Below are 17,670 nucleotides of genomic sequence, written 5' to 3'. Positions count from 1 at the left end.
CACTTCATTGTGTGAACACACCTCAGTTTATTTACCTACGACTGACGGGCATTTGAGTAGTTTCCAGTGTTTTTCTGCTGTTATTATACGTGTCTTTCAGTGAACATATATTCATATTTCTGTTGTGTACTTACATAAGAGAGGAATTACTGGGTCACAGGATATGCATATGTTCAGCGTTAGTAAATATGACCAAACTAAATACTGCCAAGTGATGGCGCCAACTTGCACTCCCACCGGCAGCACAGGAGAGTCCTAACTGCTCCAACATCCTTGTCAACACTTCTTTTTCATTGTCTCCCTTCTGGTGGGTAAGTACCATATGCTTTTAATTATTCTCAACATAAAATAATTTATTATCTAAAATTAAAGGAAGTTTAATTACAGTGCACCTCTACAATGACATGTGATTTCAAAACTATATATAAATGTGTTCTCAATGATGCAAAACAATGTTTAGAAAACAGTAAAATAAAATCGAAAAAAAAAAAAAAATCGGCCGCCACTCTGTAAAGTGAATTAGTTGTAGACACTTGCAACCTGACCTTCTTTGACTTACAGAAAACTATTCTCCCCATGCTTGTAATTCACGTGGAAATATCACGTGGGCTCTGACATCAGAGTGCCTGGGCTGGAGTCCTGCATCCACGACACACTGTGCAGTGTGACCTCGGGCTCTAAGCTCACTAACTGGCCACTTCTGACCTTTCACCACTTAAAGGAAAGGTTAAGAGCTTGGTTCCTACAAGTAAGCTGCCTGAGTTCAAACCCTGCTCTGCAATTTCATAAATCTCTCTGGGCCTCATCCTCATCTATAAGCAGAGGGAATCGAAGGTCGAACATCACATGAGACTGTATAAGAAATGAATGGATGTTTATACGCCCAGCACCCAGGACGCTGTCTGACATACCGCACATTTGCAACTATCACTGCTGCTGCTGCTGCTGCTGGCACCACCGTCACCACCGCCAGTCACATGTCTAATAGACAAATAAATAAGAAGCCAATGAAATCATCAGAAGGCAAGACAGCACCTGGACCTCAATGCACCTGAGCTTGTTCTCTAAGACTGACAGTTAATCATCTGCGATCACTGGCCAGATAGTGAGGGGTCTCAAGTAACCTTCCCCTTTACCTACTTCCAAGTAGATTCAAAGTCCTTTGCAAGCCAGGTGGAAAGACAAGCTTCCACCAGGGAAATCCCAACACAAAGCACAAAGATAGTGAAATGTGGGCACCATGTTGTATCTGAAAATTCGTTACAATGATATTTGCAATAGCCTCCTAACTCATTTTTCTACATCTATTCTGGCCTCTCTAACCTCGTCTCACTGGATGAGGTTTTCAAAACAGAAATGTGATGCTGGCACTCTTCTGCTCTGAGGACAAACACAAGAATCCTTAACATGGCCTTCTTGATCCTGTTTGGTAATGATTCCGTGCCTACTTCCCCTGCCTCAGCTTGCCCCAGACTTCTCCGTCTACAAAAACCCACCACACTTCCTCCCTCCAGAGGGCTTTGGGGCAAACGTTTCCCTGTGCCTACAATGAGCCGCCTTTCTGTCTTTGCCTGGATAATTCCCATTTATCCTGTGGATCTCTGTCTGATTCAGTCAGCTCCCTGCAGACTAGGTCTTAGAACACTGTGAGCCCCTCCTTCACCAAGCTTATCACACTTGCAATTTGACCTTGATTTGTGTGACAGCTGGTGTACTGACTGCCTCCCCCCCACCAAAACAAAGGCTCCATGAGGACATCTGTGCTCACCACAGTAACCCTGGTGAAGAACACACAACCTAGGGCAAAGGAGAGGCTGAATTCACATCTTCTGGTCAATCAGGTGAATAAAGAAAATGGAAGAAATGAAAGACCGTGGCATGAAAGTATCTCGGGTCAAACCTACAGGGAAATGACAGGATTTCAAAACCTGAAGCTGTCAGCATAGCTAAGGACTATAAAAACATTATCTCTGCAAGAGCGAATCTGCCCACAGCCATGTTTCCAAAGTGGAAAAAAAAAGAAGCCTCAGAAGACCTGCAGAGTCTCATGTAAGCGTGATGCCAACACCAAAATCAAGAATTCTTTCTGCGGTTTCCTAAATCAAATAAGCGACTGCATCTACTGCCACTTTTATCCGTCTTCTGCGTAAGGAAGCTACATTCAGTTCACCCCTTTTGAATGCCACATTTTAGCTCTCCTTGGTTCCCAGAAGAATCTGAGATCAGATTACGGCTCCAAGGTTACCCTGGAGAGGCTGCTTTCATCACTGGTCTATGGACAAAGCCTGGACTGCAAAAAGGGAAACCATCCTGAACAGATACAACAACTGGGTAAGTATGGGGTAAGGTAAGGTGGGGCCTGGGTGTGTGAACAGTTATCATCCTGTTTATGAAAACAGAGAGTAGGGATTATCTGTCTGGATGAATATGTGCAACAACTTCCTTCACTTTTTATTTTCTCGTAGTGGAAAGAGAATGTATAGAAGTCTTTTGTTTGTTTTTAGTTGCAGCATGCAAACTCTTAGTCGCGGCACACATGCGGAATCTAGTTCCCCAAGCAGGGATCGAACCCTCACCCCCTCCACTGGGAGCGTGGAGTCTTACCCACTGGACCACCAGGGAAGGCCCTATGTATAGAAGTTTTAAAGCTGGCTTATTTGATAAATTTGCTAACTCAATTTAAACAAAATATAAGGTGGACTGCACAGTAACAGACACAAGGGTCACAAAGAGTGACAAATCACAGGTCAAATGGTCTACATAATTAGGAAAAACTAAATTGACGTTGCCACGATCACTACTACCTTCAAAAGGAAGAAAGGGAGAAAAGGTGAAATACACAGGGCTCTAATTTTAAAGTTGTTTATCATTACATATAATAGCTACCAACACAGAAACCAGACACTTAACTGGTAAACTGCATGATCTGGAACTTCTCCTGGACAGCTGACAGTCTTTGAGTAGGTGCCAGGGACGCAAGTTCCTGGCTGACAGTCACTAGTCAGCTGAGGTACAAAAGGACAAATTTGGGATGTGGCAGACCATTTAGGGGTGATAATCAACAGCGTGCGAAAGCTGAGTACAGACACAAAGATCCCGCCCAGAAGATAGCCAGACACTCAAATGAAAAACAGAGGCAAAAGCAGACATAATTAGGTAACACTGGTATCTTTGGCCATTTAGGTATAAAACGTCAGGAACAGGACATTTAGTACCATGATGTATTTGCATGGCTGCAGTTTCAACGAGGTCAATATTACCTGGAATAAGCTAGATAATATTAAATCAAGTATTAAATTTAGATTAAATTTTCTTCAACCCTGTCCTAACCTGAGACTTCTTTTATGTTTTGGCATTAGAAAAGAACTGTTACTGTTTTTTCTTAAAGCCCACACACAATTTATAGAAAAAAAAAGTGCACTAGGAGAGGCTGTATAGTGTCACATTAAGAGCAAGCACTTTGGGACCAGATATCACCTGTGTGACCTTGGGAAGTCACTCATCTCCTTTTGCCCCAGTTTCCTTCTGTAACATGTCGAAAATAATAGTATCTACTTCCTAGTTACAAGGATTAACTGTATTAATATTTATAAAAGTACAAAGACCTGGAACACGGCAAGCTTTATATAAGTATCTGTTGAAAACACACTCTTAACATTCTTTGATTCCTTTAGTTAAGTCAATTTCTAAAATTCCATGTCATAAAACACATGAAAGAGTTTAAGTATATATATATATATATATTTTTTTTTTTTTTTTTTTTTTTTTTTGCGGTACACGGGCCTCTGACTGCCATGGCCTCTCCCGTTGCGGAGCACAGGCTCCGGACGCGCAGGCTCAGCGGCCATGGCTCACGGGCCCAGTCGCTCCGCGGCATGTGGGATCCTCCCAGACCGGGGCACGAACCTGCGCCCCCTGCATCGGCAGGCGGACTCTCAACTGTGCCACCAGGGAAGCCCTAAGTATATATTTTAAGAGATCTAATTGCTCATACCTTCTACTCATGCTATAAATACCTTCTGCTCATGCAACAAATTCTATTAAAAGAAAAGTGCCCATCTTTTACTTTTATTCAACTTACATAAAGGAATGGCCAGAAAAAAACAGCCATCATTTACTGAGTACTTACTTCGTACTATTCATACTTTACATCACTTGGCCCTTACAACAATCCTATAAATTAGATGTTATTAACCCCATTTCATAGATGAGGAAACTGAGATGCAGAGGTTAAATGACTTGCCCAAGGACACAGCTAATAAGGTTAAAACACAGCTAATAAGGTTAAAGCTGGAATTCAAATCTGGGTTTTTCTGATTCCAAAGTCTATCTTCTTAATCACAAAATACCTTGCTTCTAAAAATAGTTTTGTCATCTACTAGGTACAATGGTCTTTAAATACGTAGCTTAAACGCAGGTAGACCTAAAAAAAAAAAAATCAGATCTTAATAAAAACTAGGTTTTTAAATAGTAAATGGGTAAATAAAAGTAAAGTAAATAAGTAAATAGTAAATAGTAAATAAAAACTAGGTTTTTAAATAGTAAATGGGTATTCCAGAGCACTTGGTAATAAACATAGTAGTTTCTCATAATTACTTCTAAAATCAAACTGACCAACTGAAAAATCGTTGTACTAACAAGTATCACAACAGTTAGCTGAAAATGCTGGGCACCATAATTTCAGAATATTATTTATTTCTGAAAAGCGTGAAAGGGAATTCTTTTTTTTTTTTTTAAGGAGTGAGATGCTGAGGCTTGGGATGTGGACATCTGTGTCCATCCACTAATGATTCTGAATTCCCAGATGGCCTGGAACTCTCTGGCCCCACTTCTCCCCAAGAAAGGCTAGTGCTGACCCCTTGCTTGAAGATGATGCAGAAGCCCCTGCCTTGCAAGGCAGCAGGATAAGCAGGGGCCCCGACTGGTTTCCTCCTAAGAGCTGAATAAGAGGGGTCCTTTGGTCCAGGATAAATATTAATATAGCTGATGTCAATACAAAGCAAAGAGCTGGAGTTAAAATGCCTAATTTCTAAATCATATTTTTAAGTTCAAATGAGTCACTCATGAAAGTAAAATGTGAAAATAAGTATAATGGGAACACTAAATGCAAATGCCAATATTCCACTCCTTTTTTTAAATTTTTTTAAATTTTTATTTTTTGCGGTACGCGGGCCTCTCACTGTTGCGGCCTCTCCCGTTGCGGAGCACAGGCTCCGGACGCGCAGGCTCAGAGGCCATGGCTCACGGGCCCAGCCGCTCCACAGCATGTGGGATCCTCCCGGACCGGGGCACGAACCCGTGTCCCCTGCATCGGCAGATGTACTCTCAACCACTGCGCCACAAGGGAAGCCCTCCATTCCTTTTTTACAGGAAGTAAGGGAGCGGTGGGAGGAGCAACACAAAAGCCAGCGAGCCTGGCGTCCAGGCACACAGCTACCTCTGGTATTTCAGTGAAGAACGGGCAGCTACCTTCGGATTTACATCACAACACCCTGTTCACTACTTGTTCAAGATGAAATAAAGAGTTTCTTAGTGAAATCCAATTTCCTAGTCTGTAAACCTGTCTACACATGCATATCCCCTTAGGAATGGAATCTCTTCCCAATGTTGTATTCCCTAAGGGTCCAATCATGGTGCCTCCAGAGTTAACCTTCAATAAATCTTTGCTACTGAAAAGTTACTAAATCTTCCACACTTCTATATATTTTACAACTTGAAAGGGCAGGTAAATAATGGTACCTGGGACAATACTAATTACTTTCCCTTTTGGGAACCCTCTTTATAACTGCTCACAGTGTAACTAGGATGTCGCCACACCTGCTAATGTGGTCTGTGTGTTTTAAATAGTCTGACCAAAACATACAGAAGTTCGAGAGAATACAAGACATTATAAATCACTAAGCGTAGGAAGTTCCCCAGAGCAGATGCTGCAGAGAACCTGCCCTGTCTTGGTTACAGCACAAGCTGAACAGGTATTACAGGTTTCTACTTTGAGCTCTTTTCTATACTCTATGCTTCAGACCTTATCTCTGAATGTCAAAGATTCCATCACTGCCTATGTAAAACTGATTAAGGATGTGAGCGAACTAAACACTCTCCCAAAATCTGTAAAAATGATGTCTAAGATGCTAACATAAAAGGTTCCTATTCAGAAATAAGATGCTTTTGATTGAAGCTTTACTATATGATTGAAAGGAAACAAGGGTTAAACAACAACGAAGTGAGGTACTCACATCCTAGGTTTCTAAATAAAACAACAAACGTGTGCCAAGCATCAGGGATGGACCAGGTATAAGGATGCATGCATGTAAGCCTGACTTAATGGTATAAGAGTTCATACTCCTTACAAAGCCACTTACAGAATACTAAATAAGAAAACCAAACTTCACATGATACTTCCTAGAAGACCGGTAATCTGTCCACCTGTGGGAACATCATCCTCACCCTACCAGGAGAAAATTTTTCAGCAGCTCCAAAACCATAACCTTTAAGGTATTTTGCACATTCTGAGTGGATGCCTGTGTCCCCCAAACCAGAGTCTTCATGGAGGAAAGAGCAAGGTTGTTTTCGTTTTTTGTTTTTACCTCCTGGCAGGAGGTTCTTTAATTGGCTGTTTTTGAGGAGAAAAGCTTCACCTGGGCCTCCCCATCGCTCGCATTACCTCCTGAACCATCCCCCCCTCCCCAACTGGTGCGTAGAAATATTCTCCTCCACGAAACCAGTCCCTGGTGCCAAAAAGGTTGGGGGCCGCTGATATAAGCAACATTCGAGACTTCGGGGTTGCAACGGGATCAACAACAGAAGGGGAAGAAGAGTTTCTCTTGGAAGAAAAGAATAAAGGTCACTCCTTTTAAAACAGACAGAATGGAAGCAAAGATGGGATAAAACTGTATCTTGGTTTGGGTGGTGAAAGAAAACAAAATTCTTATCAGGCAGCCTTACTCTTCTCTGGAGAGAGAAGGGACAGGGGTTGTTGGATAACCTCTGAAGAGGTATTAGAAACCATTTAAAGGGTCACTGAGTATTACTGAGGACCAAAGTGAGACTCAGAAATTAGAAATTTGTAACGACCCCAAATGTCAGAGTTATTTTTCCCAAAGAGCGGATAAGAAGATCTGGGTGAGTACCCACACTGAAAAACTTAGAATGGAAAACATGAACAAGAAGTCAGCCACAGTTTTCCAGAGGACACTGGAACTCACCAGCAACAGACAGCAGACGTAACATTTGGGGGCATAAACACCTCCACCCCAGACAGGATGGCGGAAAGACAAACACAGGTGGGTTCAAACTCTTGTTCCTAGTTAACTAGCTATGATGTTGGTCAAGCTAACTTACCTCTGATTTCATTTGTATCGTATTTTGCATTGTGCTTTGTCAATCACTTCACGTCTTTTGTTTGTTTTTGTTTGTTTCCCTTGTTAAGGGAAAGGTCTTGTGACTTTTCTTTTGCCTTTATTTTATTTCTTTATTCTTTATATAGCAGGTTCTTATTAGTCATCAATTTTATACACATCAGTATATACATGTCAATCCCAATCGCCCAATTTAGCACACCACCATCCCCACCTCACCGCGGTTTTCCCCCCTTGGTGTCCATACGTTTGTTCTCTACATCTGTGTCTCAACTTCTGCTCTGCAAACCGGTTCATCTGTACCATTTTTCTAGGTTCCACATACATGCATTAATATACATTTATTTTTCTATTTCTGACTTACTTCACTCTGTATGACAGTCTATAGATCCATCCACGTCTCTACAAATGACCCAATTTCGTTCCTTTGTATGGCTGAGTAATATTCCGTTGTACATATGTACCACATCTTCTTTATCCTTTCGTCTGTCGATGGGCATTTAGGTTGCTTCCATGACCTGGCTATTGTAAACAGTGCTGCAATGAACAGTGGGGTGCATGTGTCTTTTTTTTTTTAACATCTTTATTGGAGTATAACTGCTTAACAATGGTGTGTTAGTTTCTGCTTTATAACAAAGTGATTCAGTTATACATATACATATGTTCCCATATCTCTTCCCTCTTGCGTCTCCCTCCCTCCCACCCTCCCTATCCCACCCCTCTAGGTGGCCACAAACCACCTAGCTGACCTCCCTGTGCTATGCGGCTACTTCCCACTAGCTATCTATTTTACGTTTGGTAGTGTATATATGTCCATGCCACTCTCTCACTTTGTCACAGCTTACCCTTCCCCCTCCCCATATCCTCAAGTCCATGCTTTTTTTTTTTCTTAGATTCCATATATATGTGTTAGCATACGGTATTTGTTTTTCTCTTTCTGACTTACTTCACTCTGTATGACAGACTCTAGGTCCATCCACCTCACTACAAATATCTCAATTTCATTTCTTTTTATGGCTGAGTAATATTCCATTGTATATACGTGCCACATCTTCTTTATCCATTCATCCGATGATGGACACTTAGGCTGCTTCCATGTCCTGGCTATTGTAAATAGAGCTGCAATGAACATTTTGGTACATGACTCTTTTTGAATTATGGTTTTCTCAGGGTATATGCCCAGTAGTGGGATTGCTGGGTCCTATGGTAGTTCTGTTTTTAGTTTTTTGAGGAACCTCCATACTGTTCTCCATAGTGGCTGTATCAATTTACATTCCCACCAACAGTGCAAGAGGGTTCCCTTTTCTCCGCACCCTCTCCAGCATTTGTTATTTGTAGACTTTTTAATGATGGCCATTCTGACTGATATGAGGTGGTACCTCACTGTAGTTTTGATTTGCATTTCTCTAATAATTAGTGATGCTGAGCAGATTTTCATATGCCTCTTGGCCATCTGTATGTCTTCTCTGGAGAGATGTCTATTTAGGTCTTCTGCCCATTCTTCGATTGGGTTGTTTGCTTTTTTAATATTGAGCTGCATGAGCTGTTTATATATTTTAGAGATTAATCCTTTGTCCATTGATTCATTTGCAAATATTTTTTCCCATTCTGAGGGCTGTCTTTTCGTTTGGTTTATACTTTCCTTTGATGTGCAAAAGCTGTTAAGTTTCATTAGATCCCATTTGTTTATTTTTGTTTCCATTACTCTAGGAGGTGGGTCAAAAAAGATCTTGCTGTGATTTATGTCAAAGAATGTTCTTCCTATGTTTTCCTCTAAGAGTTTTATAGTGTCTGGTGTTACATTTAGGTCTTTAATCCATTTTGAGTTTATTTTTGTGTATGGTGTTAGGTAGTGTTCTAATTTCATTCTTTTACATGGAGCTGTCCAGTTTTCCCAGCACCACTTATTGAAGAGACTGTCTGCTCCATTGTATATCCTTGCCTCCTTTGTCATGGATTAGTTGACCATAGGTGTGTGGGTTTATCTCTGCGCTGTTTATCCTGTTCCATTGATCTGTATTTCTGTTTTCGTGCCAGTACCATATTGTCCTGATTACTGTAGCTTTGTAGTATAGTCTGAAGTCAGGGAGTCTGATTCCTCCAGCTCCATTTTCTTCTCTCAAGATTGCTTTGGCTATTCGAGGTCTTTTGTGTCTCCATGCAAGTTTTAAGATTTTTTGTTCTAGTTCAGTGAGAAATGCCACTGGTAATTTGATAGGGATTGCACTGATTTGGAGATCGCTTTGGGTACTATAGTCATTTTCCAAATATCGTTTCTTCCAATCCAAGAACATGGTATATCTCTCCATCTTTGTGTCATCTTTGATTTCTTTCATCAGTTTCTTATAGTTTTCTGAGTACAGGTCTTTTACCTCCTTCGGTAGGTTTATTCCTAGGTATTTTATTCTTTTTGTTGCAATGGGGAATGGGATTGTTCCCTTAATTTCTCTTTCTGATGTTTTGTTGTTAGTGTATATGAATGCAAGAGATTTCTGTGCATTAATTTTGTATCCTGCAACTTTACCAATTCATTGATTAGCTCTAGTAGTTTTCTGGTGACATCTTTAGGATTTTCTATGTATAGCAGTATCATGTCATCTGCAAACAGTGACAGTTTTACTTCTTTTCCAATTTGGATTCCTTTTATTTTCTTTTCTCCTCTGATTGCCGTGGCTAGGACTTCCATAACTATGTTGAATAATAGTGGAGAGAGTGGACATCCTTCTCTTGTTCCTGACCTTAGAGGAAATGCTTTCAGTTTTTCACCACTGAGAATGATGTTTGCTGTGGGTTTGTCATATATGGCCTTTATTATGTTGAGGTAGGTTTCCTCTATGCTCACTTTCTGGAGAGTTTTTGTCATAAATTGGTGTTGAATCTTGTCAAAAGCTTTTTCTGCATCTATTGAGATGATCATTTTTTTTTGTTTGCTTTTCTTTTTTCACACACACACACTGTATTTTATTTTTACAAGAGAGAAATAAACTGACACCAAGCATTGTAAGTGGATGAACACAACAAAAGCGATGATTGCAATTACCAAACACGAAACACACTCATACTATGTCATAATATTGACATTCAGTCCAGCAATCCTCCACTGTAACAGCTCCTTTATTTTGCAGTGAAAATTGATTTGTATATTTTTTGCCTCTGAGTCCCTGTGGGATTTTTTTAAATTATTATTCTAACAGAAACTCACAAAAATTATAATCATCCTCATCAGTTCACTGAGTCCCATGTAATTAATTTTTTTGTATCTTGATCTTTTGTTAGCACTTTTATGAATTCATCAGTTTTCCATTAGAGTTCTGAAAATGCTTATTCATTCAGTTCAGCAGTATAGTCAGTTACCAGAAACCTGTACTTGTCAGAGTCTTTTCCATGGATTCCTTAAAGATGAAACCCTTTTATAGCAACATTTTTGCAAAAGCATCAGAGTACACCCAGAACTGTCTGTAAATGACAAAAGACTTAAAAATGACCACAGTTAAAGATTTGATGAAAGTTCATAATAATGCAATTGACAAGGAAATTAAGTTATTTCTGAGATATATATTTTAAAGTAACAACTAGAATTATGACTTATAACATTATACCAGAATATATAAGATTTTTAGAAATTTCATGTAATGTCTGAAACATCTATATTAACATATTTCCATACAAATAACCTAAAGAAAGTTTATTAGTTGTTTTTTTGTTTGTTTGTTTTCTTATACTGTAAGTTCTTATTACTCATCAATTTTATACACATCAGTGTATACATGTCAATCCCAATCGCCCAATTTAGCACACCACCATCCTCACTTCACCGCAGTTTCCCCCCTTGGTGTCCATACGTTTGTTCTCTACATCTGTGTCTCAACTTCTGCTCTGCAAATCGGTTCATCTGTACCATTTTTCTAGGTCCCACATATATGCATTAATATATGATATTTGTTTTTCTCTTTCTGACTTACTTCACTCTGTATGACAGTCTCTAGATCCATCCACGTCTCAACAAATGACTCAATTTCGTTCCTTTTTACGGCTGAGTAATATTCCATTGTGTATATGTACCACATCTTCTTTATCCATTTGTCTGTCGATGGGCATTTAGGTTGCTTCCATGACCTGGCTATTGTAAATAGTGCTGCAATGAACATTGGGGTGCATGTCTTTTTGAATTATGGTTTTCTCTGGGTTTATGCCCAGTAGTGGGATTGCTGGATCTTGTTCCTTCATCTGGTATGTAGCCCCTCTGCCTTTTCATCTTGTCTATCTTTCTGTGAATGTGGTTTTTGTTCCACATGCTGCAGGATTGTAGTTCTTCTTGCTTCTGCTGTCTGCCCTCTGGTGGATGAAGCTATCTAGGAGGTTTGTGCAAGCTTCCTGATGGGAGGGACTGGTGGTGGGTAGAGCTGGGTGTTGGTCTGGTGGGCAGAGCTCAGTAAAACTTTAATCCACTTGTCTGCTGATGGTTGGGGCTGGGTTCCCTTCCTGTTGGTTGTTTGGCCTGAGGCAACCCAACACTGGAGCCTACCTGGGCTCTTCGGTGGAGCTAATGACAGACTCTGGGAGGGCTCACGCCAAGCAGTACTTCCCAGAACTTCTGCTGCCAGTGTCCTTGTCTCCACAGTGAGCCACAACCACCCCCCACCTCTGCAGGAGACCCTCCAACACTAGCAGGTAGGGCTGGTTCAGTCTCATATGGGGTCACTGCTCGTGGGTCCCGATGAGCACACTACTTTGTGTGTGTCCTCCAAGAGTGGAGTCTCTGTTTCCCCCAGTCCTGTCGAAGTCCTGAAATCAAATCCCTCTAGCCTTCTAAAGTCTGATTCTCTAGGAATTCTTCCTCCCATTGCCAGACCCCCAGGTTGGGAAGCCTGACGTGGGGCTCGAAACCTTCACTCCAGTGGGTGGACTTCTGTGGTATAAGTGTTCTCCAGTTTGTGAGTCACCCACCCAGCAGTTATGAGATTTGATTTTATTGTGATTGCACCCCTCCTACCATCTCACCGCAGCTTCTCCTTTGTCTTTGGATGTGGGGTATCTTTTTTGGTGAGTACCAGTGTCTTCCAGTCAATGATTGTTCAGCAGTTAGTTGTGATTCTTGTGCTCTCGCAAGAGGGAATCTCACGGTTTTTTATAAATTTATTTATTTTATTTATTTTTGTCTGCATTGGGTCTTTGTTGCTGCGCGTGGGCTTTCTCCAGTTGCAGTGAGCAGGGGATACTTTTCATTACGGTGTGTGGGCTTCCCATTGCGGTGGCTTCTCTTGTTGCAGAGCACGGGCTCTAGGTGCGTGGGCTTCAGTAGTGGCTCGCGGGCTCAGTAGTTGTGGCTCGCAGGCTGTAGAGTGCAGGCTCATTAGCTGTGGCACACAGACTTAGTTGCTCCGCGGCATGTGGGATCTTCCCAGACCACGGCTCGAATCCGTGTCCCCTGCATTGGCAGGCAGATTCTTAACCACTGCACCACCAGGGAAACCCCTCACATGTCTTTTTAAAAAGGCACATGTTAAATGCTACCCATAAATAAGAGAAAATATACAAAATCAGATAAATTATCTAAAAGTACCTAGATCGGTACCTGGCTTCGTCGGCACTCAGTAGATGTTTGTTGATATGCAAAACAGCTTCTGATGGAAGATTACAAATTCCTTAATAATTTATTACATATGACAATCGTTCCCTGCATTTTATATTTACAGGTATAACTTATTTCATTGGGAAGGGGCTACAAGGTGAAGATAGACTCCAATTTGCTCTTTTGCCTACATACAAATAGTACCCCAAGGTATCGGGGGAATACAGAGATCTGGGGATGGAATTCAGAAAATCCATTAAGTTAGGCGAGAAAGAAATTATTCTTTGCCAGCACTGATCTGTAACTGAAATTTAACATTTCCTTTAATTATGAATATAGACAACAGGCCACACTTGTATTAGCGGCACCTCTGATTTTTATCAACAAGAAAATTCAGATATTTTATATCGTATTATATTCACTGCAGATATCCTGAAATATCATTTACACTCATTGCCACTCCAAAATTACCAGTTATTAGACTCACTTTTAGACTTTATTTAATGTGATACAGATATTACTGTATCACAAATATGTTTGAAAATTGTCCTACCTATATTTCAATATAATTGGCCTGCTCTGCAATCATACAGTTGTGCGCATGTGTGTAATACAGATTTTAAAAAGGTTAAGAACTTCTGCTTCAAAGGACGGTTAAGACCCTGCAGACTTTGCTCTATTCCAAGAGGTTCCCCCCCGCTTTCTCTCCTCTTTCCCAGTCTGTCCTCCTCACGCCCCTCTTCCATCCTGCCTGGCTTCAAATGCAAGGAACTTGGGAAGAGAAAGAGGGCAAAGAGGAAAACCTATGGCCAATTCTGCATCCCTTTTCTCCTCTCCCCTCAAATATGATTATTATTTATATTCACAGCCTCTAAATACATTTCCTCTCCTAAACTCTGAAGCGTCTTTTGTGACTCTTTGCTCCTTAAACCCTAACACCAATATCAGTGATAAAATGTCTAGGGTAGTCAGCGTGTCACTCTCAATTGGACAAATCATAGCTTTTTAATGCCCAAAGACCCATAACCTGTGTGGCTACACAACTGACAGAAGGGGGTCTATCAAACAACAAGGAGACAGTCAGATAGGGAGAGGTGGGCAGTGGAGGGAATGGGCTGGGAAGGGAGGTGGGCTGCAGAAAGAGTTTTGATTTCTCATCTTCCTAGTGTTGGAAGGAAAGAAGGAATGAATAAAGGGAAACACATACACACACACTCATACCTGGAGAAACCACCACATGGGCTATGAAACTGCTCCAGGAAAGGAAGAAGAAAGAGTAAGACTGTGTCCCCATTGGAAGTGGGCCAGGAAGAAAAGAAGCGCTGGGTGAATAGAGAACAACAGTGAAGATAGAGGACCTGCTGGTTAGTTCTTGATACTAACTTGGTTAGTTCTCAAGCACCTAGTTCAGACTAAGAAGCGTCCAAATGGGAAGCCCAGGTTTGTTCATATTCACATGGTTCTTCTCCCCAGCTTCCATGTACCCAGAACAAAACTCCACTGGAGACCCTATAAGAAGCCCAGAAGCCATCTGCCAAAGCTTAGAGCTAGAGAAAGAGGTTTCCATCACACTTGATTAAGAAGGGAGGGGGAAGGCAAAGGAGAATCCTTACAATGTTACAGTAGAGGGATGTATCTGCCCCCAAAAATACTGCAGATGAATTAAGTTTTCCAGTACTATCAGTATTACACATCACAAGTTGGCTGATTTATCTACACATTATTTCTATGAGACAATGCACTTGTGCAAGTTCTAAACAAATGATTCATATAAAGTCTGAACATGACTCATGACAAAGAACTACTTTTAGTAATTATGCACCAAAGCACCAAACAAACGTAGGAACAGAACATAAGAAAGTAAAAGTTTAAGAAATGATGAAAATATTAAGACAGTGGTAAACATCTTTTAAAAAAAAATAACAAGGAGTATTTTGATATTTTGTACAAATTTTAGTTGATTACACTTTATTATTAAAACCACGATACACATAGCGAAGCCAAGCTTAAATTCAGTGTATAAATTCAATGCTTTAACATAAATTTTAAAACACACACAAATTGGTTATTTTTCTACGCTATACCTCTATAAAAACATTTTGCAATGAAATGCCTGTTTTGTTTTTCATACACAAAACACATTCTCAATTATCCAGAAAATCAACATGAGGAATAGTATTTATATGATACAATGTTACTCTTTTAAAAGATGAAGCAAAAATTGTGTAGTTACAAGACATATAGAAAAATAAAACTAGAATTTCTTTGCTTCTGATGTATGAGTAAAATAGCTTTAGAAAAACATTTTGTTATTCTAGCAATTAATGTTCAAATAAGAATATTTTAAGCTCAAGGTGATGTAACAGCATCCTACTGCTACTTGAAAATACTGGGATGCGATGACACACCAAGACTGTAAACACTCGAAGGAAATGAAAAAGCCAGCTATGTTTTTCCAAAGTAACTGTGAATGCTGACCCTTCCGTACTTACTACAGTACTTGTCTAATTACACCGTCTAGTTTTTACCCCTATAATTTCAAGTATTACTTCATCAATACCTTGCTAATATAATACTTGGAACAAAATTTCTATCTATATTTATTCACAAGGCCTACATTCTTACAAGATGAAATGTTTAAGTGCTTTATTCTTTAAATTCACAAAGCAATCTGACAAGGAATATATCCTAAAACTGAAAGGTCGAATTAGAAAGTGCATAGAGATGGTGCCTTATAATTTTGGTTCCTTTAAATCTTAAAACATTGCAAGAAAAAAAAATACTGTCTTCACGGAAATGACTGGAAGGGATGAATTACGTCCAGCAATTTCATGTTCAAGAAAAATCTGTTTTACCCATAACTTACCCATTTTCTTTGCCTCAATAGAAAACATTTTCCCAAAAACGTTCAATATAACACTCTTATATGGAAGGAGAGTTAAAATTAAATAGAAACCCATTTCTTATGGAAGAATAATGCATAAATTAGTGGTCATCACTTTAAAATCATCTACCAAGATGCTGGCAGAAAAAAAATCAGAGCTTGCCTAGCACATAGTAGGAGCTCACTAAGTATTTGTTAAGTAAAGCAATTTAATGTTTAAAAACTGTCCAGTGGGAGTAAATTGAAAGTTGGAGTAGCAACCTGTCCTCTCATTCAAATTACTTAAATGTAAGTTCTGTAATAAGGAAAAACATTAAACTAAGGTAAATGTATAATAATTCCATTTTATATTAAAACAAACTTGCATTTCAACATAAATACAAAGCAATTGCTAAAGCAATAAACCTAATTGTGAACTTCCTGCACTTTCCCAGAAATGATTGCATCATAGTACAATTGCTTTTAAAAGATCTCTGATTTACATCAGATGACTAATTTTTTTTTGGAGGGGGGGGCATTTACTTAAATGGAAGTGTGCAAATTCATATTATGGGAACAAAAGTAAGACTACTTTCTGACCCCAGAAAAATCTACTCATTCTGTTCTTAAAAGGGATATCTAATTTGAATAATCAAGATTACATTTCTTTCCTTTGCCCTGAAGGAAAGTACATTCTCAGTGCTGTTTTGAAGCTGGCACACACATAACTCAATCTTGGTTGATTTCCAAAAGCACATATGTTATAGTAAATCCTCTTCTTTCAATGCCAAAAAGTTTCTGCTCCTAGAAATTGTTTCCCTGGCATATTCTCAACATATCAGTACCTCAATACCTGCTAATCCTAGAGAAGGAAGAGTAGCCAACACACTTTAGAAAGTAAAGGTTCCATTCTGAATCTATAAAAGGTTGGCTTTCACTCTGTGCAAGACCCTATCTGTTAAATCTGAGAGTTTAAAATAGTAACCTTCGGTACACATTGGAATCACAGAGTGGGAAAGGGGTATCGGCTGTGTGTTTTAATATGTAGCTAACTATGAAACTGTCTGCTCGGAACACATTAAGGATTTTCTTACAAATGAGGTTAACAATTCGATCTTTGGAAAGACAGAGAAACATATTTTGGCAAATTCAGATGGAAGTTTTATGACATTTACTGAAGTGTTTTCCCAGTGAAAAACCAATGATCAACTCAAAATAAGCTATGAGAGAGAGAGAGAGAGACACACAACATTTTGCTTTTCTCTTCCTTTCAAAACATGAGGGTAAAACTGAAGAGTGAAAGAAAAAAATTCCATAAAAAATACTTAAGTTTTCCTATATTCTTTCTTTAGGGAATATTCTGAACACTTCTAATATAAAATATTAATATGTGTTTCTATAACAAATCCTTTGATTTAAATGAAAGCAAAAACCTCACTGCTTTCTTTTATAAATATAAGCTATAATTATTATTAACACTATTATTACTATTGATTTTATTTTAGTATTTAGCCATAGAATATTCAAGTAGCAAAAAAATTATTTCTTAGGACAACATTAAAATTATAAAGACTTTGCACCCTCCCACTAAATTTAATTTAAAAATACCTTACTATAAAATGTCAAAAATTAAAAATTCAAACTCATTGACCCAGCAATACAACTGTGAACTTATCTAAAAACAAAATGTCCTAAGGAATTTATGTTCAAGGATGTTTATCATAGAATTAAATTATTTTAACAAAAAGGATTAGAAAACTAACCACTGAAAATAGGAAATCAATGAAATATATTATGATACACCTATATAATACAATACTGTGTAGTCATTATAGAATAAGAAATTGTCACTAGTGGGGCTGAAAGCATAGGAACTTTTT

At 39.2% G+C, this 17,670-nt stretch overlaps 1 protein-coding gene across 18 annotated transcripts in view; it reads right to left on the bottom strand.

Annotated features, from left to right (window-relative positions):
* The window catches only part of PLEKHA5 (pleckstrin homology domain containing A5), a 242,584-nt gene that overhangs the window by 190,973 nt on the left and 33,941 nt on the right, over positions 1-17,670 (bottom strand). Inside the window, exon 4 of one of the 18 annotated variants that reach the window (XM_067695832.1) lies at positions 8,186-12,783. The exons of the other annotated variants lie outside the window; for them this stretch is intronic. Within the exon in view, the coding sequence (XP_067551933.1) occupies positions 12,651-12,783 (133 nt within the window). The 3' untranslated portion in view covers positions 8,186-12,650. Of the gene's footprint in view, positions 1-8,185; positions 12,784-17,670 lie in introns of those variants that run through there. 18 annotated transcript variants of the gene reach the window in all.

This window comes from Pseudorca crassidens, chromosome 11, assembly GCF_039906515.1.
Source record: "Pseudorca crassidens isolate mPseCra1 chromosome 11, mPseCra1.hap1, whole genome shotgun sequence".
Taxonomy (NCBI): domain Eukaryota; kingdom Metazoa; phylum Chordata; class Mammalia; order Artiodactyla; family Delphinidae; genus Pseudorca; species Pseudorca crassidens.
The sequence above is the reverse complement of the archived record's forward strand: the minus strand, read 5'-3'. Positions and strand labels throughout refer to the sequence as shown.